Here is a 25,128-nt window from a genome sequence, read left to right as displayed (position 1 = left end):
GTTTTTTTTTTTTTTTTTTTTTTTTTTTTTTTTTTTTTAAAAAAAATGTAAACTAACCAGAGAAAGAGGCTCTTTCGTTTATAAAAAGGAACGATAGCATCTCTGGGAACGAGAATGACAAGGCTATTCGGGAAGGTTTGAAAATGACATACTTTTTTTTTCTATTTTTATGAGCAAAACTTTACGTCAAGGACCAGGAAAATAATTAGAACAAAAACATGAGTCCTAGCGCACATGGCTGGGGCTACTGCGAGTCGGTGTGAGTTGCGCCTCTTGATTATCATGGTTTTCTTTTCTTAACATGCAGAATTGCCTGATTGGGAATATTTCAACGATATCAAAAGTCGACCAAACTTGCCGTTTTTGGATGGTCCACCAACCCAATTAAAGAAAAGAAAAGAAAAAAAAGAAAGAAAAACGAACGAGAATAAAAGACGGAAGCAACGAATTGACATTTTAAATTTGCGCGCGCGACGAAAATGGAAGAAAAAAAAAGGGGGGAGGCAAATTGTTAGTCTTCGTCTTTTTTTTATCTCTCCTTTCCCCTCTCGCCCTTCTCCATAGTTGATCGGTTTTCCTTGCACAAATGCAGCAGCAACTCTGCATTGGCGGAGGTCTCGGCGGCATGACTTGTGGTTACGATTTTGGGTTGCAATAAGGGGGAAATCAAAAACAGAAGGGAACAAAAAAAGACAACCCTGATGTACAGTGAGCCCATCTTTTTTTTTTTTTTTTTGAGAAGGTTCTTTAGAAACTCTGATTGCTCGCATTGTGGGTTGAGGCTTGTACCAAAACCAAACTGCAGGATATATCCGAACTGTGCCCGCCGGGAACCCGCGATACGTCACGTATGACAAGCCGGGATCCGAGCGAAGATCAAAAACCTACCTTGTCTAAAAAAGAAAGAGAGGAAAAAACGCGCGGTTATTTATTTATCAGGTGGTATTGCCAAACGGGTTCTCTGCCGCGATTCTGCATGAGGGAGGTCTCGGCGGCGGGTTTGACGGGCTTTTTTCTTTTCTTTTTTTCCTTTTTGTTTCTGTGTCTTGCCATGGACTAGCCTTGGGAGTCGGGGGTATACATCTTTTACCCCAGTCCCCATTCAAAATGCCAGCTCTCTCTTTTCATATTGTGATTTACCAAGAACAAAAAAAGAAAGACTGACTGGACCCTAATTTGATCAAATGCGGGCTTTGGTTCGGTGGACGCCGAATACCACATCAATCTCCCCTTTGAAAAATAAAATTGGGTCGAGTATAGATGCGAGTTACAACGGAAATACTCTTTTCGTCCACATCGATGTATTTTTTTTCACATGATTCTGCAATCCACTAGCAGGGTCCTGGGCTGGAAGCCAAGAATAACTGTGAGTGTTGGCTGCAGGTTTTCGTTGATGCCGACTGATGACATTCCATTCTTGCTTTCTTATTTGCTTTTTTTTTCCTACCCTCTCCATGGTTTAACTCTCTTTTTTGCTACTTTACCAGTTGTCCTCGATCATATATTCCCTTTTGGGTCACAACCGGTAAGCGGGGGTGTCAAAGCTGGGCCCCAAGGGTCCTCATAATTTGAAGGGTCGGTGGGCAAAAACAGAAAAACATCCCACACCTCAAAGGTAGTTGGGACAAGAAGACGTTCTTTTCGGCTTTGACGGAAAGACACTTTCTGAAATATGATCTTGGTCTTAACAAAGTCTTTGAGCAACAGCCTATAGTTTGCAAAAAGCCCAAAAGTTATACCTTCAGTCTTTACCTTCCTGATTTTGGTTCGGTGGTTAAAATTCCATGGAGAGCCCATCCTGCCTTTTCTTTCTACTCTAACTTGTACATACATACCTACCTTACCTACACAAAGCTCCTTGAATACCGCAGAATGAACACGGAACAGGCAGCAAAATTGCCAACACCCGATGACCCCAGATGGTTTACAGGCGCTTACAACAGCACAATCGAGGAGTTGGGTGCACAGTTGATCCAGGAGGAGCTCAGCCGGAAACCATACAACTTGGAATCAATACAAGAATCAAGACAACTACCAGTGGTAAAACAGTCCACCATCACAGCAGACGGCGTCACAGTCTTCTTCCGCCACGCCGGGCCAGAATCTCCCACGGCACCCACCATCGTATTACTGCACGGCTTCCCCAGCTCGTCCTTCATGTTCCGCAACCTGATACCCCACCTCGCCCTCGCCGGCTACCGGGTCTTTGCCCCCGACCTGCCGGGCTTCGGCTTCACCGGCGTCGACCCGGCCCGCAACTACCACTACACCTTTCAAAGCCTAGCGACAACCTTTGAGGGCTTCGTGGACGCCCTGCAGCTGCGCCGCTTCGCCCTGTACGTCTTCGACCTCGGCGCCCCCGTCGGCCTGCGCTTCGCCCTGCGGCGGCCCGACGCCGTCGTCGCCCTCGTCACCCAGAACGGCAACCTCTACAGCGAGGGGCTCGCGCGGCCCTTCTGGTCCCCCTTCGAGGCCTACTGGGCCTACCCCACCCCCGAGTGCAGCCCGCCCGCCGCCCGCGACGCCCTGCGCCGCCTGCTCGAGTACCCGGCCACCCGGTGGCGGTACACGCAGGGCCAGCCCGAACCAGGCAGGGTTTCGCTCGAGCCCTGCGATCTGGACCAGACCTTGCTCGACCGGCCCGGGGTCAAGGAGGTGCAGCTGGACCTGTTCCACGACTACCGTTCCAACGTCGAGCTCTACCCCGCGTTCCAGCGGTACCTGGCTCAGTCTGTCGTGCCGGTGCTGGCCGTCTGGGGCCGCAACGATCCCATCTACACGCCCGACGGTGCCGTTGCCTTCAGGAGGGACGTGAGGGATATGGAGATTCGGTGGATCGACGCCGGCCACTTTGCCCTAGAGGGGAATGAGGTCGACGTCGCCGGGGCAATGTGCGAGTTCTTTGATGCTTATTATATATTTTGCCCCTCGGATATGTGAGGGCGGCGGCGTTTATTTGGCGTTTTTTTTTTTTTTTTATGGTGGGATTTCTTTTTCTTTTCATCTTTCTATGATCTTGGCATATGGTTTTCTACATTCCAGCGGAGCATGAAAGTCTCTTGGCTTCTATATACTTTGGAGTTTGATGGGGTGGGGGAAAAGGATGCATACACGGGGTATACGGGATATATCGAAGGGCTGTCTTCATTTTGCCCTTGGAAAATTATGAACAACTCAATTCACTAGTCGACTTCGTTTTATGTACTCTGCGGGGCTCAGTGAAAAAACCATTGTGTGGCTGTTGAATCCTGAATAAGCACCATAATGTCTTTTGAAGCTGGAATTAGGCCAAGAAGTGTGGCATTGAGCTCGAAACATTAGCCTGTGAGTGCTGCCAAGGATGAAAGAAGTCCATTTGGCCAAATATATTTTCCTCTTGATACTAGCTTTAAAATTAATCTTATTTACACAAATGACCACCTTGGTGGGAATCACATATTTAAAGGACGTATCCCTTGCCTAACCATTATAGTTGGTATGTGCCAATTTGCGAGCAGGACGACGTGATAAATTCGAGCGGTTCGCAAGAATATGAGAGTAAACTAAAATCCCCTCAACTAGGTCAGTTTCTATCACCTAAGCGAATCAGTGGCTGGTTGCTGGCTAGTTGTTGATATTGTTGTGTTGTCTAGCTTGTTGCTCCCCTCCTTGGCACGCAACCTGTTTTGCCATCTGAGATATCGCAAGTTTGGGAAATTTGGATTTGGTATATAATAGCTGTGAAGTATTTCGAGTTGTCGGCCAGCCATCTTTCACTCTGGTCTGGATCATTACCGAGTCTATATCGGCAATGCGTATTGAAACGCAGCCATGACGATCCAACATTGTGGAAAACTTGGCCAATCTTTAGAGTACAATCCAGGGGGAAAAGTCGTTTCGACCAAGACAGCTGTTTAACTGACTTTCAGTTTCGAAAACACTGGTGAGTCAAGTCTCGAGATCACACCAGACCAGCAATTCACAATATAAAATCAACTGTACCTTGAATATCATCAGTCGCCTGCTAGACCGGGCGGGCCTGAAGTGGTCAGGGCCCTGAAGTGGTCATCTCTCTTTTGCTCTTATAACCTTTATAACAATCCAACCAAATACCCGATACAGGCCAAATTTGGTAGGTATATAAAACCAAAAAACCGCTTTTCAATGGTATAATATATATATTTGTAACGCTAATAATAATCGAAATATTAAAAATAATATATATTTGTTTTTTTTATTTTTTAAAATTCGAATTAAAATATAATAAATATAAGGTAAAATCCATTAAATAAATTAAAGTTTAAATAATATTTAAAATTTTAGTTTGGATATATAATATATTCGGTTAATTTTGTACGATTTTTTAAAATAAAAACTATAAAAACGCATATTAAATTAAAATTTAATTTATAATATTTTTGGTTAATAAATAAAAAAATAAAAAAATCGTACTAATAATAAAAAAATAAAAATAAAATTACGAATTTTTTTGGCTTTAATTATAAAATCTTTTATATTTAAATATTTATTTAAAAATTTTACTAGTAAAACTTTACTATGGGGACTTTTTAAAAAAAATATTTAAATATAAAAAACTTTAAATATAAACTTAAAAAAATTCGTGATTTTGTTTTTATTTTTTTATTACCAGTTAAAATTTTTTAATTTTTTATTTATTAACCAAAAATATTATAAATTAAATTTTAATTTAATATGCGTTTTTATAATTTTTATTTTAAAAAATCGTACAAAATTAACCGAATATATAATATATCCAAACTAAAATTTTAAATATTATTTAAATTTTAATTTATTTAATGGATTTTACCTTATATTTATTACATTTTAATTCGAATTTTAAAAAATAAAAATAACAAATATATATTATCTTTAATATTTCGATTATTATTAGCGTTACAAATATATATATTATACCATTGAAAAGCGGTTTTTTGGTTTTATATACCTACCAAATTTGGCCTGTATCGGGTATTTGGTTGGATTGTTATAAAGGTTATAAGAGCAAAAAAGAGATGACCACTTCAGGGCCCTGACCACTTCAGGCCCGCCCGGTCTAGTGCAACCTTACACTCAAAAGCCTCTTCCAAGACAGGTTCACTGATTTGTGATTACAGGCAAAGTCTTTATAGACATGATTATCAAAAATTCACGCCACAGACAAACACACAGATCGGTTGATACTGGCATCAAACTCCAAACATTATCATAGTAGTGTCGTGATGGGTATCTTTGTATATACAAGGTTGGGTTATCGACAATATTTACAGAGAAAGATAGGCTCGCGATACTGCTTTTGGGTAGACATAGAACGGTTATACCCAGATGACAATCGCCGCGAGTGTAGCGACCACAGGCCACCAAGGGGCATGCGTTAGCAATAGTTTTGCGGCCGCTGAATCCGCAGTGGTGCCGTTCGGTAGCGTGCCGTCGATGACAATTGTTTGCGTGCCGTTGACGTCTGCGACGTTGACGACGCTCCTATTCATCTTGTCGTAGGACCCGTCGCCGACCAGCTCCTTGACAGTACCGTTGTTTTCCTCGTCGCAAGAGCAAACCTCGTACTGCTGGCAGCCACACAGCACATTCCTGGTTTCGTTGCGCTGGCTGCTCGCGTTGTAATAGTGATAAGGGTTGTTGTAGGGGTACATGTAGGCGCCGTAAGGGTAGTGGAAGGGCCAGAACGCAAGAACTGCGCCAACCATGAGGAAGGGCGCAATGGCGCCTACACGGGCTCCAGACGAGTAAGGCCTCTTGGCTCCACCGGCATATACGGAGCCGCCGCCATATGCTGGCTTAGGTCCGGAGCCACCGGAGGATACGCCGCCGCTGTTTGTCGCACGTGTGCCGCCGCCGCTGCCACTGCTGCTGCCGCTATTCGATCAAGTTAGTACTTGATTGAACCCATGTTTTCAAAATAAGCCAGTCCAGACTCTAGGAGAGCAAAGAAAGAAAACGTACGTGGAAGGGGATGATGAACTCCGGCCTCCAGTGCTGCCAGAACTGCCACTGGTACGGCCTCTATTGCCAGCAACAGGTGTCAGAAGATGAAACGATGGGGTGCTGTCGTGATAAGAGATGAAGCAAAAAAAACCAGGCCAGCCCGGCCCTGATCAGACGGTAAAGAAAGATGAGGCCAAGACTGTAGTTTGCTGTCTGGTGGGCTTGCACCAGATGTCCCACTGAAGCCGGACGTGCCCAGGAAATTCGAAGTGCTGTTTTTTCAGAAAAAATTGAAAGATAGGCCATTGTGATGCAGCGCAGGAACGGGTGATAACAAGAAAAGAAAGCAGAGAAAAGGAAACAAAAAACCTACCCTCCACCTCTACCACCACCTTTGCGTTTCCACAAATCGTGCGCATCGGATGTGTCGCGCTTTTCGTATGAAGGAAACTGGGAGTATCGAATATGCGTCGACTCCTTCTGCGAGACGGCTGCAGCGTCTACCGCCGGGCCGGTTAGACAGGTGACGAAGAATATAAGTGTTGATGGTTTCATTATATTTAATTGTTTGTTTGTGTGCTGTGATCACTTTTTTTCTGAGTTTTATCCGCTTGTGTTGAATAGACCGCAATTAAAAAGTTTTGTTACGTAGTTCTGGGTTGTAGGTTGTATGTTGGAAAACTGAGGTAAACAAGAATGGACCCTTGAAATGAAGGAAAGAAAGTGCAGCGGGTCCCTGTGGTCTTTAACTGCTTTTAGCTTTGAAAAAAAGCAACATGTTGGGAGCCCGGGAGGTACCTTACCTTGCTTCCCTAGCAAACAATTTGGATGCGTTCGGTTGGTTAATGGGGGCTGTGCCTGCAGTGTCATGTCAGTGTCCACCAGCCCTATGACACTTTTCAATTAGGCTCATTTAACCTTGTACCGGATGTGTAAAAAAGATTGTTAATCGGTAGTCTAGAACCGCCACCAGAGCGTAAAGGGCTCGTTGGTTGAAGAGAAAACTGGGTTGTTTTCTCATTCGTTATGGTGACGCAAAATACATCATTGACATCAACAAGTGCGACCAGTTGGGTGCCTTTTCCTCCCCCAGATCGTCCATCTACAGGTGAGCGGGTGGGTGGCAACAGTTGAAACCCTAGATGTCTGATGTCATCAAGCGATGGCCGAAAAGTCCAGGTATCGATCCACACAGGGTAACATCCGATTGCAGATTTCTTACCATAGTATTTCCAATGATTCCTGGGAGCATAAGATTAGTGCAACCACACGTGCCACCGTTTTCTCCTCCAAAGTACTAAAAAATCGCCTTCATTAGTCAAGGGCTTGGAAACAGCTTAGGTTGCTTGGAAAATTGGGTTGGCGTACAGAAGGCCAGAGGCTGTGTGCATTGCCAACCCTTCACATGACTGCCCTAGCTTGCCAAGCTTGCCTAGTACAGCTCCACGGAACAAAACCAACAGCCATCGAACTTTGGAAACACATCTTTTAGAGCTGAGGATCGGTAAGCAGCAATGCACTTTTTGCTTGGATATGCGCTATATTTTGTTCTTCTTTGAAATTGCTGTTGCCTCCAACTTTCCAAGATCGCCTTTTGCTTGATCCGTCCCAATGTTCGTTCAGGCGCAAATGAACATATCGGCAATGAATCAGCTACGGGTATTGATGGGGCCGCTGTGGAGAATGGTCCCCGCGCCGAGCACTGCAGCATCTTAGCGCTGTGGCGTCTGTGGCAATGCAACGAACGCCCTCTCAGCAAAAATCCTACGATGGCGCATGACCAATGCCAAACCCAGCCACTTTACACTTCGGACAAACACTGTAGCGAAAGCTTCCAAAGCCTTCTTCTAGAGCACCGAGAGCCTCGCTAACCCCACACAGCCGTTCTCACTATCGCCTTGGCATGCTCTTGGCTACCTACCCATACTTTGTATATTTGCACTTTTGCAACTGGGCTCCTGAATCTTTGAAAGTAGTCAAAACCCAAGTTGATAATATACATCCCGACATCCCTCCCGTCTTACCGACTGAACAGTACCACAAGGACTATTGTGCAGGATATCTTCTGATACGGGACCCATACAAATCAGTCATCAACCATGGCTGCCAACACCGGCGGTAATTCGGAACGCGACCTACTGGTCCGTTTAAATGCACTCAAACGAGGCTCAGCAACTCAGGATGTTGCGCCAAAGTAAATCCGACTCTTGTTTTTTCACCCCCCCCCCCCATTTCTTGTGCTCCTGCATCTTGAATTCACCGTCACAATCCGACTTGTTTCGCGTGGTCTTACGGAGGCTAAAGAAAATAAATAAATAAATGCTCCAGACCAATAGTGACACGTACTTTACCACTCGCCGACCCCAGGCAGGATGCCCTCTCAGACAGGCTTCGCGCCCTGCGTAACCAGTCTTCTGATGGTAGCTCACCATCCGTCTCCTTGAAGACTTCTGGTGGCACCACGGAGAGCCAGGTTGGAAAGCAGCCCAGCTCATCGACGCCAGGACTGCCCCTACCCCTGATTTCTACTCCAGTCACGGAACTAGGGGAAGAGGACGATGATGCCGAGAATGGTTTCATGTCTGATCTTGAGGACGACGGGACGCTCGAAGACTATTTGGAAGATCTTGAGCTGGACCTTGACGAAGGTAACGATGATGGATCGAATCAGCGGCCACCGTCGGACCTTGCTGACGGCGAGGGTAACGCCGAGGATGATGCCAAGCGGATAGCAGCTGTCCTGGCGCGTATCGGAAAAGATGGTTCTGACTTACCGCCAAGACATCCGCCAGGACACCAAGTCGAAAGACGACCTCATGTAGAAAGTGGCAGTGCTGGTGGTGACTCTGATGATGACAAGAGGAACCAGGTCGAGGCGGAAGGTATTGTTTCGCGGGCATTTGACGAGGCCAAGCTCCACAGAGAGAATTCTACACCACTGAACGAAAGCAGCGAGCAACGGCCGCTTTCGTCGCACCGGGATTTATCCACGTCACATGAGCAGGATGCAATGCGGCCCGACGATGAACAGGCTTCTCCATTGGACGACGCACCATCAGCGGTCAAAGATTCTCTGTCTTTCCCTGCGGTGCCCGACTCCCTAATGGGCCCAAGACCAACCACCACCACAACGGCCATCCCTACGACAGGCGACGATTTCGAATCCGACATAAGCCGCAGGCTCGCAGCGCTCAGAGGACTCGGCGGCTCCGGAAGCGGTGGTGGCAGCGGCGGCCTCGCCCTCCCTTCGGCTCCCTCATTCCAGCCAGTCGCCAAAAACAATGAGCATAGAGTAAAGAGCATGGGGGGTTACACCGACGAGGACGAGGACGGCTGGTGCATCGTCTGTCTCGAAGACGCAACCAGCATGTGCGTCGGCTGCGACGGCGATGCCTATTGCGAGGGCTGCTGGAGGGACATGCATGTTGGCCCGACGGCTGCCTTTGATGCCAGTCACAAGCGTTTAGCTTTTGTCAAGGAGAGGAGAAAGAAACGAGTGCTGCTGGCGGCCTAGGTGCTCTCATCTTTTTCACACCTGCACCTCGAATCGAGTTTCATTTCGCAAAATGGCCAATCAATTTACACAGGAGTACGGCTACCATAGCTGAACCGAACATCGAAAATACAATTGCTAAATTAAATCCCGGTTCTGTACGCCCCGTTTCCCAGCCTTTCCTTGAATGCCAACAACAGAAACCTTAAGAACTGACAGGGGTATTGAGAGGCGTCATCGGAGTAGTATCCTCAAAATCCCCCAATGCACAAATTATTAATAAAGGAAAGACGCTGTGGGAAAGGGTAAGGAAAGAGAAATATCCATCAAGTCACATTCCAAAAGGTCGTACAATCTTTCCCGTGCTTCGTGACTTAATTCCGTGGTTAGAACTTTTCTAACGACATGATTAGAAAAGCCCCAAAATCCGATCACACCAGGCGTTTGTTTAGTTGTCGCCATTTTCCTGATTTGAAGCTCTGCCAGTGATGTCCTGCCATGTCGCACCGAACCTACGACCCGTGCTTGCAAGCAGACCCTCCTCCTCGTCGGCCTCGGCCTCTTCGTCCAGCTCGCTCATGTTGAGCTTGGGGGTCCGGAACAGCGAGGTCACAAGAACAATGAGGAACACTGCCAGGAAAGCAACCTGCGCCCAAAAGTCAACAGCACCAAAGACTGGCCAGTTCAACGTGACGCGGTTGAGGAAGGTCGACATGACCGATGGTGTGCAGATATCCTTGGCCAGCGATTGCTTGAACTCCTCGGAGCACGGTCTTACCATCTCCGGGTGCTCCGAACAGTCGGGCTGCTTGCCGTGAGCCGGTGGCTCTGCAGTGCAGAAAGTCTGCGTGCCGTAGATCGAGTACTGGGGGGCAACCATCATCGCAATGGCGTAGTTGATGCCCAGTATTATGAGCGCCATCATAACCGTAGCAATTAGGATGGCCTGCGGCGCTGTCCTACCACGCCGGATCTGGAAGATTTGGACCCAAAGGAAGCGAATGCCAACCGTTGCAAGACCTGAGATGGAGCTGCTGAAGAAAAAGATCACCAAGAATGCCATGATAATATAATCCACAGGGAAGGCCTTTGCTGCCTGGAGGAAGAGCCAGTTGACGGGCTGGAAAATCTTGAGTTGCCCGAGGATGTAGCCGCAGTGACCTTTGCAGAGCGAGTTTGACGCCTTGTCGATTGTGGTGATAAGCATCGAAACCCAAACAATGACTGAGACGAGAAGGAGAAGGACACCGCCGATCAGCTTCAGAGGTCGAAAAACGGCGCAGATCTTGGTCCATGCCCTGTATACGAAACTGCGGCCCTCGCCCTGAGCCTCCGCGGCCAGTCGTGCACGGCGCACTAGAGTCCGTTCTTCTCGCACCAGAGACTCGAGCTCGCGCCTGTCCTTGCTAGACATTTCATCGTGGTTGCCACTGTTACGAAGTTCAAGCTGGCGCTGACGCTCGCGGTTCGTCTCCAGAGCAGACGCTGTAGTTTCGGATAGCTGCGGCGCTGAAATGGATGGCGCAGATTTGATGAATGAGATTGGCAGCAGTGCCAGGCCTGAGCTTGTGTATAGAACATAGAGCAAAGTACCCAGGCATACGAGCAAGCCAACAGCAAAGGTCAAAGCCTTCTCTCCCTTATTCGCAGCCAGCAGCCGCTTGAAATAGTCAAGATCCAAGTGATCACCTTTCTGGTTGCCGGCGGCTGGCACAAAGAATCCCACGAAAAAAAGAATGAGCACCAAGATTATGAAGCCCGATGTATACTTGAAAGCCCCCCAGAGCTTGGCCCCGGTGCTGCGCGTGCCTTCTTCCTCCTCCACCTCATCATATTCCTCGTACCAGAAGTATGCAAAGGGGATGACGATCAGACACAGCAGGGCATCAAGGCTGTAGAGCGAATAATACACAATCTGGAGAGTATGTAGCATTCCAGCCACGTGCTCTGGAGTCGCCCATTCTTTCTTGACACCGAGGTGTACGGAGGCGGTCGAGGAGACGAGAGCGATATCGACGGGTAAGAGCAGAACGGTCGCCAACAGAGCTGTCAAGCTGATCACTGCAACTGTGTTGACAACTGCAGATCGTTCGCGTGGCGTCTGCCATGTGAAGGTGGTGACGATGGCAGCGAACAGCGCCAGGCCGACAGCCACGGCATATGCGATCCATATCAAGCTGGTCTGAAGATAGGGTGCCATCTTGATTGCTGAAGAAGACGGCAGATAGGGCTGCGCTTGGAATTATTTAAGCCGAGACAGTATGAGAAAGTTACAGAGCGGTCTTAGTTGGGTGAAGATATTGTTGATATTTCCCATCCGTACTGGGACCGGTTGCCGTCGCGACGTAGGTGATCGAAGCTCGCGAGCTTGTTTCTTGGCGGCAATGCCGATGGATGAGATTGGCAGTTGATCGAATCGAAAGAAGGGAGCTTTTTGTTAAACAGCGAGATCTTGGTGACGCGGCCGGCGCTCAAAAATGTAACCAAACCCAGTGCATGGATTAGACGTTGGGTAAGGTAGGATTGTTGAAGGTTGCTCAAGCTAAAAAGAAATAACATAAAGAGTGAGAAAAAAAAAAAAAAACGAGTGTTGGATCACGATGATGGTAGGTAGCGCCGTTGCCTACATGCATGCGCTCGAGTCTGTGACGCAATGATGTGCTTGCGATTTGCTAACACTTGGGTACCTTAGGTACTTCTTGGGCGAGTCCTTGGCACTTTACAAGGCCAGGCCTTTGTACTTTGCATGAAATACAGCATGTACAGACACCTCCTGTGCACGCCAAGTCATATACGGGATGTGATTGGCCAGCTGGCAGAGCTGCATTGAATGTGGGTCAATGAGCTAACTCCACCTAAGCTCGAAGGCAGCGCGGCAGAACGTTTGGCTTCGGGAAGACGCGACTGAAGATGGAATAATTCAGAGTCGCAGAACAAGCAAAACACTACCAGCAAAACCTCAACCGGTTGGGTCGATGCAAGCGCCAATTCAGTCATGCAGTGCTATACGGAGCTGACGCCGCCGTCCGCCGTCACGCACTCGCTGACACTGCCCTTCATTTCGCCCAAATCGAACAACCTCGTTGTCGCAAAGTCGTCACTGCTGCAGATATTCGCAACCAGACTCGTCCCCGCCGAGCTCGACGGCACTTCTCAGTCTGCCAAGGCCACACATAACTATGACACCAAGCTTAACGATGACGAAGGTCTTGAAGCTTCATTTCTCGGTGGTGATGCAGCTATAATACGATCCGATCGCAACCACACCAAGCTTGTTCTCGTCGCCGAGTTCCCCCTTTCGGGTACCATCACAGGCTTGGCCAGGGTCAAGGCCAACACTGCAAAAACTAGCAATGGCAATGGTGCAGGCGGTAGCAGTAGTGGGGGAGACTTCCTCCTGATTGCCTTTAAGGATGCCAAGCTCAGTCTTGTCGAGTGGGATCCAGACCGGCGGTCACTGGAGACGATATCCATACACTACTATGAGCAAAATGAGCTTCAGAGTAGTCCATGGGCAGCTCCGCTCAGCGACTATGTCAACTTTCTTGTTGCAGATCCAGGGAGCAGATGTGCTGCCCTGAAGTTTGGCGCAAGGAGTCTGGCCATCATACCCTTCAAGCAAGCTGACGGGGACATTGGCATGGACGACTGGGACGAAGAGCTGGACGGTCCCCGCCCGGCGCAGGAAAAGCCGGCAACAGCTGCCACAAATGGAACTACTGACAACGTAGTAGAAGATACACCATATACACCATCATTTGTACTTCGCCTGCCAAATCTTGATCCTGCTCTCCTCCACCCCGTGCATCTCGCCTTTTTGTACGAATATCGCGAGCCTACCTTTGGCATCCTGTCTTCCAGCGTCACGCCCTCGACTTATCTGGCTCGGAAAGATCACCTAACTTACACCGTTTTCACCCTCGATCTCCAACAAAAGGCCTCTACAACCATTCTCTCAGTTGGGGGACTTCCCAAAGACCTGACCCGTGTCATTGCCCTCCCGGCTCCTGTTGGGGGTGCACTCCTCGTAGGATCCAACGAGCTGATACACATCGACCAGTCAGGAAAAGCCAACGGCGTGGCTGTCAATCCCATGACGAAGCTGTGTACATCCTTTAGTCTGGCTGATCAATCAGACCTCGGCCTGCGACTTGAGGACTGCATGATTAATGTCCTCTCAGCTGAGGATGGACAATTTATAATTGTTCTAAACGACGGACGGCTGGCGACTCTAGTGTTTCACATCGATGGAAGGACCGTCTCGGGCTTGAAAGTCAAGCTTGTTGCCCCTGAGGCTGGTGGCCAACTGTTACAGACCTCTGCGTCGTGCCTCACCAGGCTGGGTAGGAATGCTCTGTTTGCCGGAAGCGATCGTGGAGACTCGGTCGTGTTTGGCTGGAGCAGGAAACACAACCAAGTGTCTAAACGGAAACCGAAAATACAGGACCCCGACCTCGACCTAGATATTGATTATGACGACCTTGAGGATGACGAAGACGACGATGATGATTTATATGCCGACACAGAAAAGACGAAGGCCGACACCAGCGCCTCCACGAGCCAGACAAAAACGGATGATCTCATTTTCAGGATTCATGACCGGATGGTGAGCATTGCCCCTATCCGAGATTTGACATTCGGCAAACCCCCACCACCCACGGACGCCGAGCGCAATACCAAAGACCCGGCAGCTGTGCAGAGTGAGTTGCAACTTGTCGCCGTGGTTGGACGGGATAAGGCATCTTCTCTTGCTATCATAAACAGAGAGATGACCCCAGTTAGTATCGGGCGATTCGAGTTTCCGGAGGCAAGAGGTCTATGGACCCTATCTACACAAAAGCCACTCCCGAAGCCACTACAAGCAAGCAACAAGAACCCAAAGACCGCTGCGGCTACTGAGTCTATCCTCTCGGCACAATATGACCAGTACATGATAGTTGCCAAGGAAGACGATGATGGTTTTGAAACCTCGGACGTATACGCTCTCACCGCCGCAGGTTTTGAGACGCTTAGCGGTACTGAGTTTGAACCTGCAGCCGGCTTCACCATCGAGGCTGGAACCATGGGAGAACACACCAAGATTATCCAGGTCCTCAAGTCTGAGGTCAGATGCTACGATGGCGGTGAGTGTCCTGTGTTGAACTAAGGCCTTTGAGAGAGGACAAATTGAGTTACGAACATCAGCTAATTGACTACTATCGAATGGAAAGACTTGGGACTCACTCAAATCATACCTATGCTGGATGAAGAGACTGGCCATGAGCCTCGCGCAATTAGCGCCAGCATAGCCGACCCGTATATTCTCATTATTCGAGATGATTCGAGCGCGTTCATAGCACATGTGAACGAGGAAAGCGAGATCGAGGAGATCGAGAAAGAAGACAAGATCATATCGTCAACCAAATGGTCGGCAGGTTGCCTCTACTCGGACTCAAAAGGTGCTTTTGCGGCTGCACAACAAACTACCAAGGGTCCGAAAGCAACCCCGACCATCATGATGTTTCTTTTGAGCGCTGCCGGTGCCCTTTATGTAAGTTGAACCTTATAGCCTGTCAACCTTAGCTTTGTTGATATGGTTGACTGACCACTCCCCAGATATACGCACTCCCGGATATTTCGAAACCGGTGTATGTTGCCGAGGGCCTTTGCTACGTCCCTCCATATCTCTCTGCGGACTATACTGCAAGAAAAGGAATGGCCAGGGAAACGATTAGCGAAATCCTTGTGACAGATCTGGGCGATACTGTTTTCAAATCTCCACATGTTATCCTTCGTCATTCCAACCACGACTTGACAATCTACGAGCCGTATAAGATTGCAGATGACTCCCAAAGTCTGGCCAAAACCCTTCGACTGCGGAAGCTACCCAATCCCGCTGTGGCCAAGGCACCGGAGGCGACAAACTCGGAAGATCCACCACTGATGGCACGCAACATGCCTCTCAGGGCATGTGCCAACATTGCTGGCTACAGCGCTGTTTTCATGCCTGGCCATTCTCCTAGCTTCCTCATCAAGTCTTCCAAAGCCACACCGAAGGTAATCGGCTTACGAGGCTCGGGTGTTCGAGCTATGAGCTCGTTCCATACGGAAGGGTGCGAACGCGGATTCATCTACGCCGACTCGGCAGGTGTTGCGCGCGTTGCTCAGATTCCGAAAGACACCAGCTTCTCGGAGCTTGGGCTCTCTGTCAAGAAGGTCCCACTTGGCATTGATGCCGATGGGATCGCATACCACTCACCTACGGGTGTGTATGTCTTGACATGCAGCTATTGGGAGCCTTTTGAGCTTCCAAAGGACGACGATTATCATCGCGAGTGGGCAAAGGAGAATATCAGTTTCAAGCCAATGGTGGAGCGGAGCGTGCTCAAAGTCATCAACCCGGTCAATTGGAGCGACATCTGGACTGAGGAGTTTGAACAAAACGAAGTCGCCATGTGTATTCGCTCGCTGAACCTCGAGGTCAGCCAGTCGACCAACGAACGAAGGCAACTCATCACAGTCGGTACCGCGATGTGCAAAGGCGAGGATCTACCAGTCCGTGGCGGAATATACGTTTTTGACCTCGCGAGTGTTGTGCCCCAGAAAGGACGGCCCGAGACGGACAAGAAATTAAAGCAGGTCGCCAAAGAGGAGATTCCCCGTGGGGCTGTCACGTCACTTTCGGAGATTGGTACTCAGGGCTTGATGATGGTCGCGCAGGGCCAAAAGACGCTCGTCAGGGGTCTGCAAGAGGACGGGAAACTGCCACCAGTTGCTTTCATGGATATGAACTGCTATGTCACATGCGTCAAGGAGTTGGCTGGGACGGGCCTCTGCGTGATGGCAGATGCCTTTAAGGGAGTCTGGTTATGCGGCTACACTGAGGGGCCTTACAAGATGATGCTCTTTGGAAAGAGCAGCACCAACCTCGAATGCATGAATGTGGATTTGCTTCCTGATGGCAAGGACTTGCTGATCGTGGCAGCTGATTCTGATGGAAACCTGCATGTTTTGCAATTTGATCCTGAACGTAAGTTGACTTAGGACTTTTCTCGTCTTCTGTCTCGCTTGTCAGCAATAATTTATGTTAACAATGGACTACAGATCCAAAATCACTTCAAGGCCACCTGCTACTCAACCGCACAACCTTCAGCACCGGCGCCCATCACCCCCAGAAGTCGCTGCTATTGCCCACCACGGACCCCCGCCCGTCGACGAATCAGCCTTCTTCGGATACAGAGCGGCAACACATCTTGATGGCATCGCCAACGGGAGTCCTTGCCGCGGTGCAACCCCTCTCTCAGAGCACATACACGCGCCTGTCGGCCCTCGCCTCAAATCTGATGGCCTCAGTACCTCACCACGCCGCGTTGAACCCTAAGGCGTACCGGTTGCCACCGACCTCGACGCGGAATCAGGTTGCGGCAGTGGATATTTCGGTAGGCAGGGCGGTGGTTGATGGGAGCCTTCTTGCGCGCTGGGCCGAACTGGCTTCGGGGAGGAGGGCTGAGGTGGCGGGCCGTGCTGGGTTCTCGGGAGCTGCCGAAGTTAGGTCTGAGTTGGAGGCTGTGTTGGGGTGGTCTATAATGTCGTATTTTTGAATGAGATGGACAATGTTCCAAGTTACGTTTCCGACTGATGATGTCTGCCTCCTTTTTTTTTTTTTTTTTCTCAAATGACCACCTTGTGTGTCTTGTTCCGTGGTTAGTGTCGTAACAATCCGTTTACCCTGGTTCGTGGGTAATAACAAGACTGAAGGAAACTAAATCTCGTGCATCATCTTGATACGGGCAGGCAACCTCTTCCCACCAAAATTCGAAAGCCGCAAGTGAAGCAAGTCGAGGATTGGTGTCCAACCAGATTGATTTATACCATTGTAGACACTCGAACAGACAGACTATCTGTCATACTGCTCAAAATGTTAAGAAATAGTACAGATTATTTTACCCCTGGTCACATTCTTTTCCAGCAGCTCGTGTGCTTCCTGGATCTGCTCCCACGGGAACACCTTGTCCACAAACACCTTGAGCTCACCAGTCTCAAACTGCGGCAGACACTCCTCCAATTTGTCGCGCAGCATCCCTTGGTACTCCTCATCGCGGGCCCGGAGGGTGCTCCCCTCGATGCGGAGCCGCTTGTACAGCAGCTGGGCGACGTTGACCTCCTTGACGACGGTGCCGCTGAGCAGACCCAGACACACGATCCTCCCCTCCTGCGCGGCCACGTCCATGTTCTTGGCAAAGTAGTCGGGGCCGACAAAGTCCACAATAAGGTCGACTCCCCGGCCGCCCGTGGCGCGGCGCACCTCGTCGACCCAGTCCTGCGTCTTGTAGTTGAAGGCGCCGTCGACGCCCAGCTCCTCCCGCAGGAAGGCACACTTGTCGTCGGACCCGGCCGTGCTGAAGACGGCTCCGGCGCCGGCCCTCCGCGCAAGCTGCGCCCCGGCGATGGACACGCCCGACGCGCCGGCGTGCCACAGCACCCTGTCGCCCTTGGCGAACCTGCCGACGACGTGCAGGGCCTGCGTCGCCGTGATGAAGGTCTCGGGGATGCCGGCGGCCTGCTCGTGCGTCAGGCACGCGGGCTTGTGCAGCAGCATGCGGGCGCTCACGGCGATGTACTCGGCGTAGGCGCCGCCGTAGGCCAGGCCGAAGACGGCGTCGCCCACCTGGAAGGGCGTGCCGTCGGCGTCGCTGGACGAAGCAGAGGAGAAGTCGCCCAGGGCTTCTATCACGCCGCTGAACTCGACCCCGAGCGTCTTGGGCGCCTGCGGAGGCAGCGGGTACTTGCCCTCGCGCTGCAGGAGGTCCATCCGGTTCAGCCCAAACGCTGATACTTTGACCAGGACTTGCCCCGCGCCCGGGGTCGGCCGGGCCGTCTCGGCGTTGATGAACAGGGCGGATGCGGGACCGGCGCCGCCGCGGACGTCTTTTTTTGAGAGGAAAGGGAGGGAAGTGAATCGTGGTTAGTGGACGGGCTGTAAAGCGGGTGCTGTAAGTTCATTGGGGGGAGGTGACTCGGGTGAGGGCTTGGCTTTGGCTTGGAAAAAAAACTTACCGACTGCTTTCATTGTTTCGGGCATTTTTGTATGGTTTTCTTTATGGTTTTTTTTTTTCTTTGCTTGGGATTCTTTGATGGTCCAAAATTGAGGAATTGCTACTGTGTTAATGAGGTCAGGTTTCCACTGGTTTTGTATCTTTCTATACTGCAGTGCGCTTACAAATGACGTACATGTACATTATTCCATTCCTGTCCCCGCTTGTACTTTTTTGGTGATGGATCCGATATTTGGGTCCAATACTCCGATTCCATGTCAACTCCAAAGGTGATCATGTCCAATCAGTTTTCAATGTTCATTGCAGTGCTTATCCTCGATTTTCTCTTCTTATTTTTTTACATCATTTCTCTTACAGTCATCTAACGTCAACTCTCAGCTTTCGGCCTCTCGCTGATAGCCGCATCTGCATCGCCCAAGTTATCGTGAAGTTATGATCCGTACAAAGACATGCAATAGACTGGGGTGCGAAATCATCAACATCCTCAATAGAGAATGAAATTCTGATTGATTATCTTCTCGGGCTTTCATCGTCCTATTACCAAGATTTTTTTCTTAGCTGAGCCTAGTTGACAAGTTGATAATGGATATATTCAATAAAAGGCTCACATAAGCCTGGCAACGCTGAAAAAAACACCATCTCCTTCGGGGCTAAGATGGTGGCAGCAGCTCTAGCAGAAGGTATACAAACAAGTATCAATGACACACCGGAAGCTACGGAAGTGCCAATTTCCATTGACACCGGAAAGGTCCGTTTAAGGTTGACATTGTTAGGGTAGAGAGGCGTTTACAAGCCTGCAAATAGACGTGCCAATAGTCTCTCTTTCTTGGATGCAGCAGTTATAATTAATAGCAACTTAGTGAACTTGATTGGATGGAATACAAAGAAGTTGCTAAGATCGGGGAGCATGAGATGCTAAATTTAGTTCGGCTCTAGATACAACTAGAAGTAGGCGAATTTCTGCCACAAACTTATGATGCCAGTGGTATAATGTTCAGTGGTATAGAAACATCATTGTATGACTGGAGCAACAAATAACTTATCCCGTACGCAACACACTGCAGACTAAGCTGTTCCAAAAAGCCAAGGTCGGGCTAGGTATCGTGTTTTGAGCTTGCGCTCAGCGTGGACCACCAACTAGGATAGCTAGCGAAGCGATGCTTTTCGGGAATAGCCAGGTCGGAAGCGCGCCTTGACGGCAGCATCTTAAGAGAGCAAATAATGTATAGTTTTCAAACCCCCCCACAAAGTTTTTAAGGCCATGGCATAACTATGAAGAAGGGCTTGTGCTTGTTTAAGCATACTTTACATGACCTGTTCAAACAGCGTTGCATGAACTTTCTAATTGACGCTCAGGCTTTATTCCATAGAAACAAGGACAACGGGTGATGGACTAAGTAAGGTAGGTAGGTATGTATGACAGACGATGCCCCACCACACGACGTCGCGTGTGCGTGGGATATGGTATTTGTTTGAACCGTGCGCATTGCAACGTCTTTGTTTATTTTCCCATACACCGAACTCTGTGTCTACCATGACGATCACAAGGTCAAAGTGCTGTAGAAGCATTGAAGATTTTTTTTGGGGGTCGAACAAAACAATTGAAGGATGAAGTAGAGTCACTCACAAACCCCGTACGTTCGTCCAAGCACGCGTCGTCCCAAAGTCGCGTAAAAAAAAAAAAAAAAAAAAAAAAAAACTGAAACGAAATCAAGAAACAAAAAGCAAAGCAAACAAAAACATGCAATCGGCTGGGTTGCGCGGGACGACGGCTTGTTTTGCCGGTTAAAACCTGCGCGCGGCTAAATTTCGAGTGAGGGATAAGAAAATCAAAAAATCAAAAATAAGAAACTTGGATGGGTGTGATGGTGGAAATTGAAGGATTCCAAAATAACAGAATGAGTAGCACAGCTACGAAGCTTGCTTACACCACCATCAAATCACATAACAGTCTCAGTCACAGGCAAGAGTCGATTAATCACACGGCTACTTGTCTATTATTACCTTTACGCAACTGACACATGATAGACAGCTTATCGCCACAACCTCAATAATTGTGTTTTCCTAGGGTATGGGGGCAGATATGAGACGTCTAATACGGAAATCACTTGGACGGGGCCAAGTTGTACTTTAATTTCGTCGTCGCCCATGTGCAATATGTACGCACGTACATTACGATTCAAGATGTTGCCATCGAGAGAAACAGGTCACTTTTATTTTATTTTATTTTTATTACTCTTGGCCGACGATCCGGCTTGTTCCTTAAAGCAACGTTTGAGTGGCCAACCGTTCGAACCAGCATAGGTAAAGTGAAATGAAATGAGAAACGATTAATGTGCAAGAAGGGAGAAGAAGCATGTACATACAGAGTCACAGACAGATACAACAAGGAAGAAATGCCCCCGTTTGCCCGTTGACCGCTCGACAAACCAAGGCAAATTTACCAGCCAAGACCCCTGCCCAGATCTTGTCACTGTTGGTTACAACTTTGATAGCCTACCGGCCCTCCCTTGCAGGGCAAAAGGTGGACCTTGTATCCCCAGTTGACTCGACATGGAAATTGTCCATTCAGAGGATACGAGCAAGAAATTACCCGAAGTTCCAATATCTCTCTTGGCCGCTTCAATTATGGATATGATATGATACCTGCAAGTCTTGGACAATCAATGTGTACGTACTTGGTAGTGTAGCGTAACCTAGTGTAGTGTACTGTAATGTACAAAAAAAAAAAAAAAAGGACCAGCAACCACCGATCTGAAATCTACAAAGTAACCAACCATCCTTTCTATGGCTTGATCTGCCTTCCCGCCAAGTCAACGAACCCAGGAGCCTTGTGGAACTCGGGCGCGGCGGCAAAGTTCCAGAACAACAAACCACAGTACGGAGTAATGCGGAGGAGAATAGCCCCGGGAGATGAATGATCAGGAGAGTTTTATTTTGAACCAAGGGCACATACAAGCCAATACCGTGACTTGATTAGTCCCGCCGTACCCAAAGAATGAGAAATGGCTGGCATTTATGACGGTAAAAGGAGGTAACTCAGGGGAGATGCAAGCGACGGGAAAAAAGAACCCCTCTTCCTCCTCTACCGTGGCTTGTGCTCTGTAATTTGGACAGCTGAGATTCCCTAAAGTATGCGATGTTAAAGGAAAATCAACAGCTTACTCGCCTCTTCAACACAAAATCATCATAAAAAAAAAGGACCTGTCCTGTGGCGATTGCTTTCGGGAAATCATCACATGCGGACCAAGCCAATAAGAGGACTTCAGTACCCACTGTAACCCCTGAGCTGAGGTGCCAGTTAATGACCTTATTGGGATCCGGCAGGAGACCCTTGGCCCCACTAACCAACGGTCTTTGTCCACAGTGAATCAGAGGCGTACCTTATTGGCGACACACAAGAAATATGTCATTGACAGATCAGAAAGACAACAAAAAGAAAGAAAAAGACCAAAAAAGAAACCCAAGACAAGAGCACAGCCTTCCCAGCCCCAGATCACTAGTGTCAAGGAGAAGCGCGCACATGCTCGCCATGGCTTTTTTGTGCGTCGGGGGGTGGTTTTGCTCACAAAAATCTAGGATCGAGGAGATGAGGTGAGAGAAAGAGTCCCATCCCCGGTAAGCTCATTTCCGGAGTGGATCCACCACACCCACTCTGTCAACCCATGAGATCCTTGCTTGCAGACCAGAAAGAGCTGGGCTTGCTGGGGCAATTCCAACGATACCCCTGCCTGCTTTGCTGGTACCTGCAGCAAAGGCAAACGCATTGAGGCTGTTTGCCGCCTGGGCAACCGTCCTGGTTGGCTGGAGTGCCACTGGATACCTTACTTTTCGTCACCAGACAAGAGGTGTCATCCAAGTTTATCACACGTCAAATTGTGGTTGATTTGACTACACTGCAAACTGGCTTTGAAGAGACTAAGAGTCGGTACAGCAAAATAGATTAAAAAAAAAAGGTGCAGCCTATCATTCTCAAGTTGTATTGTACCGCAGTTCAAGCTGTTCACCTGACAAAAGCGCGACTCAGCAAAACATACAGTAGGTACTGTACCTAAAGTGGTGGTGGTAGGTTCACAGTAAGCTGCTCGCCGGCGTAGCCCAGTCGGAAGCGCCCGACCCTTGCCTACCTAATGGTGGTTCTTGGTCAATGCTTTTTAGATCTGCTCAAGAAAAATAAAGCGACAAAAAAGAAAACGAAAATCAGGAGCAAAATTGCAGATTGCAAGTGAGGCTTGTCGAATCTACCACAATTCACCGTCACACCCCCTTTTCTGTGTTCCAAGTTAAACAATCTTTAACGCTTTGCCGAAGCCGCCCGCCCAGAAAACGCCCTGCTGGGGAGGGAAGAATTAGCTCAAGGCCAGCTTATGATTTGACGCCTGCCCGAGATGAGTTCTCCTCAAGCCCACCAGGGGAAACTGGGTCCTGAGATGAAATCCCGCCGGGTCCAGGTTCACAGTGTTTCTTGGGCTTTTTGTTCCCACAAACTGACTTTGCTTTGTTTGCGGGTGGCGGGCGCCTCAATTCAAGTCGCCCTCTGGGCGTTGAACCCTTGTCGCTTGTCCGCCCCCCTTTACCGCACACTACCAGATGCTGGGTGCATGGCGTCCGGCCCACGGTGGGTGTCAACCGACAAACACCCATCAAGCAAGCTCATTCATCCACACCCTGGACGCCCACTTTTTTGCGTCTAAGCTGACGATTGACACCTCGCCGGGTAGTAATTAAGGAAGTGGGCGGCGGTAATTAGTTGCTCTCTTTTTTGCATATAAGAAATTGGTTGCTCACCTCCGATCTGCTCTTCTCTCCCTCCTTTCTCTCCTCACCCACACACGCTCGTTCGAAGCCTAATACACCCTGACTTTTTAGTCAATTTCACTCGTTATCCACGAACCAAAACAAATTACCAAGTCTTTCAGACTATAATCCTTCAAGCTCCTCTTTACGAGTTTTTAATAAACCACACTCCTTTTTTCAAGGCATACCTTTTTAAATCAGTCAAAATGCAGTTCTCCGTCGCCGCTGTCCTCGCCTTCGCCGCCGCCGGCGTTTCGGCTTCCGCCTTCAGCAACGGCACTCAGGTCTACGTCACCGAGGTCGTCACTGCCCTGACCACCTTCTGCCCCGTTGCCACTGAGATCACTGCTGGTGGCAAGACCTACACCATCACCTCGGTATGTTTATTACCACGCAAATACTTCCAGACCCGGGGGAACAGGGATGCGATGAGGATCTACAATTCCCGCAACCCCTGACTCACGATCGTAATATACCTTCGACACCTTGCTAACCAAATTTCCACCTGCAGGCCACCACCCTGACCATCACCGACTGCCCCACCGGCTGCACCGTCACCAAGCCCGTCTACACCTCCAAGGTTGTTGAGTGCAAGACCTGCAACGGCACCGCCGCCGTCCCTCCCCCGGCTGTCCCCACCAAGACTGGCGGTGCCTCCGCCTCCGTCCCCGTTCCCGTCGGCACTGGCTCCGCCACCGTCTCCAAGCCTCCTTCAGTCCCCACCGCCGCTGCCGACAAGGTTGCCCTCTCTGGCGCCGCTCTTGCCGGTATCGTCGGTTTCGCCGCCCTCCTGTAAATTTCCCACCGCATCTAAACGGTCTCATCGCCGTCGCAACTGCCAATCATGCTAGTTTGTAGTTTCTGAACGAAACCAAGCATGAAACTCGACGGGCCGATGGAAGGAAGGAGACGGGGAGTGACGAAGATTACGACAAAATACACAATTCAGCTTTGGGGCTTTTTACTGGCTTGACAACATTTTGCATCGCACTATGGAGTTTTTTGTACTTTTTTGAGTTTTTCTACACAAAGGGGCGCAGAAACGGCCACGCGCATGCAAAGTTTTACAGGGGAATGGAGGGGAGAGAGGGGAGAGGCTTTGTGTTGTGTGGTAAACATAGGAAAACTGTTTCTTTTGTGTGGTTTTGGAAACACTTTTCGTGGAGTTCAACGAGCTGCATTCGAACCTGCGCAGAGAGGATCCCTGGTCTCTTCAAAACGTGTGTTGCGGTCTCTGAGAAATCAAACAAGAAATAAAAAAAATATTAAAAAAATCCTGGGAAAACGGAGAAGTCGATGTTGCTCCTGGCTTTTTGATAAAGTATATATACCCTAATGAGCAACACTTTTTCGTGTCCCATTCCAACCAAGAAGGGAAAGCCTTCATCCTCCCAAAAAAAAATTCGCAATACTCGAAGCTTTCTGGCCAGCCCCCTCACATTGTGTTCGTCTCGGTGAAAAAAGAAAATAGTTTCTCTGCCAGCACGGCATGCCATGGGTGCATAGATGGCGTTCCTGTCAGCCCAGCAAAAATGTCTTGCCCATCTGCAAGGGGGTAAGAAGCAAGTGAAAGAGGGGGAAAAGCAATGTAGGCAAGCCTCATGTTTTACAGCTTGACAGGTAGGGAAACGAACCACGTCGACGAGAATCATGCTGCTGCTGCCCGTCACCTCCCAAAAAGCTGTTGGAGCCGTCTGTTCTAAATTTGGGAAATTCATCAATCCCGCCTCGTGATTTGATATCTCTACCCCCTAAATCCGCAAAAAAAAAAAAAAAAAAAAAAAAAAAAAAAACAAAAAACAAAATTTGGTGATATCTGTGTCCCCAGAAAAAAACAAAAATCCCAAAAAAAAAAAAAAAAAA

General features: G+C 48.9%; 7 protein-coding genes across 7 annotated transcripts; 4 read left to right on the top strand and 3 right to left on the bottom strand.

The window, feature by feature from the left end:
* Nucleotides 1-1,872: 1,872 nt before the first annotated feature.
* PgNI_08601 (uncharacterized protein) lies at nucleotides 1,873-2,940 on the top strand (the record flags this gene model as incomplete). Its single annotated transcript, XM_031128596.1, has 1 exon — nucleotides 1,873-2,940. The coding sequence occupies one exon, from the start codon at nucleotides 1,873-1,875 to the stop codon at nucleotides 2,938-2,940; it is 1,068 nt and encodes a 355-aa protein (XP_030978762.1).
* A 1,951-nt stretch (nucleotides 2,941-4,891) lies between these two features.
* Nucleotides 4,892-6,903, bottom strand: PgNI_08600 (uncharacterized protein). The gene is made up of 5 exons (XM_031128595.1): nucleotides 6,866-6,903; nucleotides 6,744-6,798; nucleotides 6,314-6,683; nucleotides 5,959-6,018; nucleotides 4,892-5,871 (listed from the first exon to the last, which is right to left on the bottom strand). The coding sequence occupies exons 3-5, from the start codon at nucleotides 6,493-6,495 to the stop codon at nucleotides 5,313-5,315; spliced, it is 801 nt and encodes a 266-aa protein (XP_030978763.1). The 5' UTR covers nucleotides 6,496-6,683; nucleotides 6,744-6,798; nucleotides 6,866-6,903; the 3' UTR covers nucleotides 4,892-5,312.
* Nucleotides 6,904-7,940: 1,037 nt separating this feature from the next.
* On the top strand, nucleotides 7,941-11,984 carry PgNI_08598 (uncharacterized protein). Its single transcript, XM_031128593.1, has 3 exons — nucleotides 7,941-8,134; nucleotides 8,269-9,591; nucleotides 9,665-11,984. Exons 1-2 carry the CDS (start codon nucleotides 8,040-8,042, stop codon nucleotides 9,452-9,454), a joined length of 1,281 nt encoding a protein of 426 aa, XP_030978740.1. The 5' UTR covers nucleotides 7,941-8,039; the 3' UTR covers nucleotides 9,455-9,591; nucleotides 9,665-11,984.
* Nucleotides 9,882-11,633, bottom strand: PgNI_08599 (uncharacterized protein; the record flags this gene model as incomplete). Its single annotated transcript, XM_031128594.1, has 1 exon — nucleotides 9,882-11,633. One exon carries the CDS (start codon nucleotides 11,631-11,633, stop codon nucleotides 9,882-9,884), a length of 1,752 nt encoding a protein of 583 aa, XP_030978739.1.
* A 49-nt stretch (nucleotides 11,985-12,033) lies between the features above and the next one.
* On the top strand, nucleotides 12,034-17,020 carry PgNI_08597 (uncharacterized protein; the record flags this gene model as incomplete). Its single annotated transcript, XM_031128592.1, has 5 exons — nucleotides 12,034-12,039; nucleotides 12,366-14,556; nucleotides 14,644-14,963; nucleotides 15,029-16,442; nucleotides 16,517-17,020. The coding sequence occupies 5 exons, from the start codon at nucleotides 12,034-12,036 to the stop codon at nucleotides 17,011-17,013; spliced, it is 4,428 nt and encodes a 1,475-aa protein (XP_030978737.1). The 3' UTR covers nucleotides 17,014-17,020.
* Nucleotides 17,021-17,333: 313 nt separating this feature from the next.
* PgNI_08596 (uncharacterized protein) lies at nucleotides 17,334-18,557 on the bottom strand (the record flags this gene model as incomplete). Its single annotated transcript, XM_031128591.1, has 2 exons — nucleotides 18,470-18,557; nucleotides 17,334-18,340 (listed from the first exon to the last, which is right to left on the bottom strand). Exons 1-2 carry the CDS (start codon nucleotides 18,492-18,494, stop codon nucleotides 17,334-17,336), a joined length of 1,032 nt encoding a protein of 343 aa, XP_030978738.1. The 5' UTR covers nucleotides 18,495-18,557.
* Nucleotides 18,558-23,122: 4,565 nt separating this feature from the next.
* Nucleotides 23,123-24,911, top strand: PgNI_08595 (uncharacterized protein). Its single transcript, XM_031128590.1, has 2 exons — nucleotides 23,123-23,642; nucleotides 23,777-24,911. The coding sequence occupies exons 1-2, from the start codon at nucleotides 23,472-23,474 to the stop codon at nucleotides 24,059-24,061; spliced, it is 456 nt and encodes a 151-aa protein (XP_030978736.1). The 5' UTR covers nucleotides 23,123-23,471; the 3' UTR covers nucleotides 24,062-24,911.
* The last annotated feature ends 217 nt before the right edge of the window (nucleotides 24,912-25,128 follow it).

This window comes from Pyricularia grisea (assembly GCF_004355905.1).
Source record: "Pyricularia grisea strain NI907 chromosome V map unlocalized Pyricularia_grisea_NI907_Scaffold_6, whole genome shotgun sequence".
Lineage (NCBI taxonomy): Eukaryota > Fungi > Ascomycota > Sordariomycetes > Magnaporthales > Pyriculariaceae > Pyricularia > Pyricularia grisea.
Note: the sequence above shows the minus strand (reverse complement) of the source record. Positions and strands in the feature narration are given on the sequence as shown.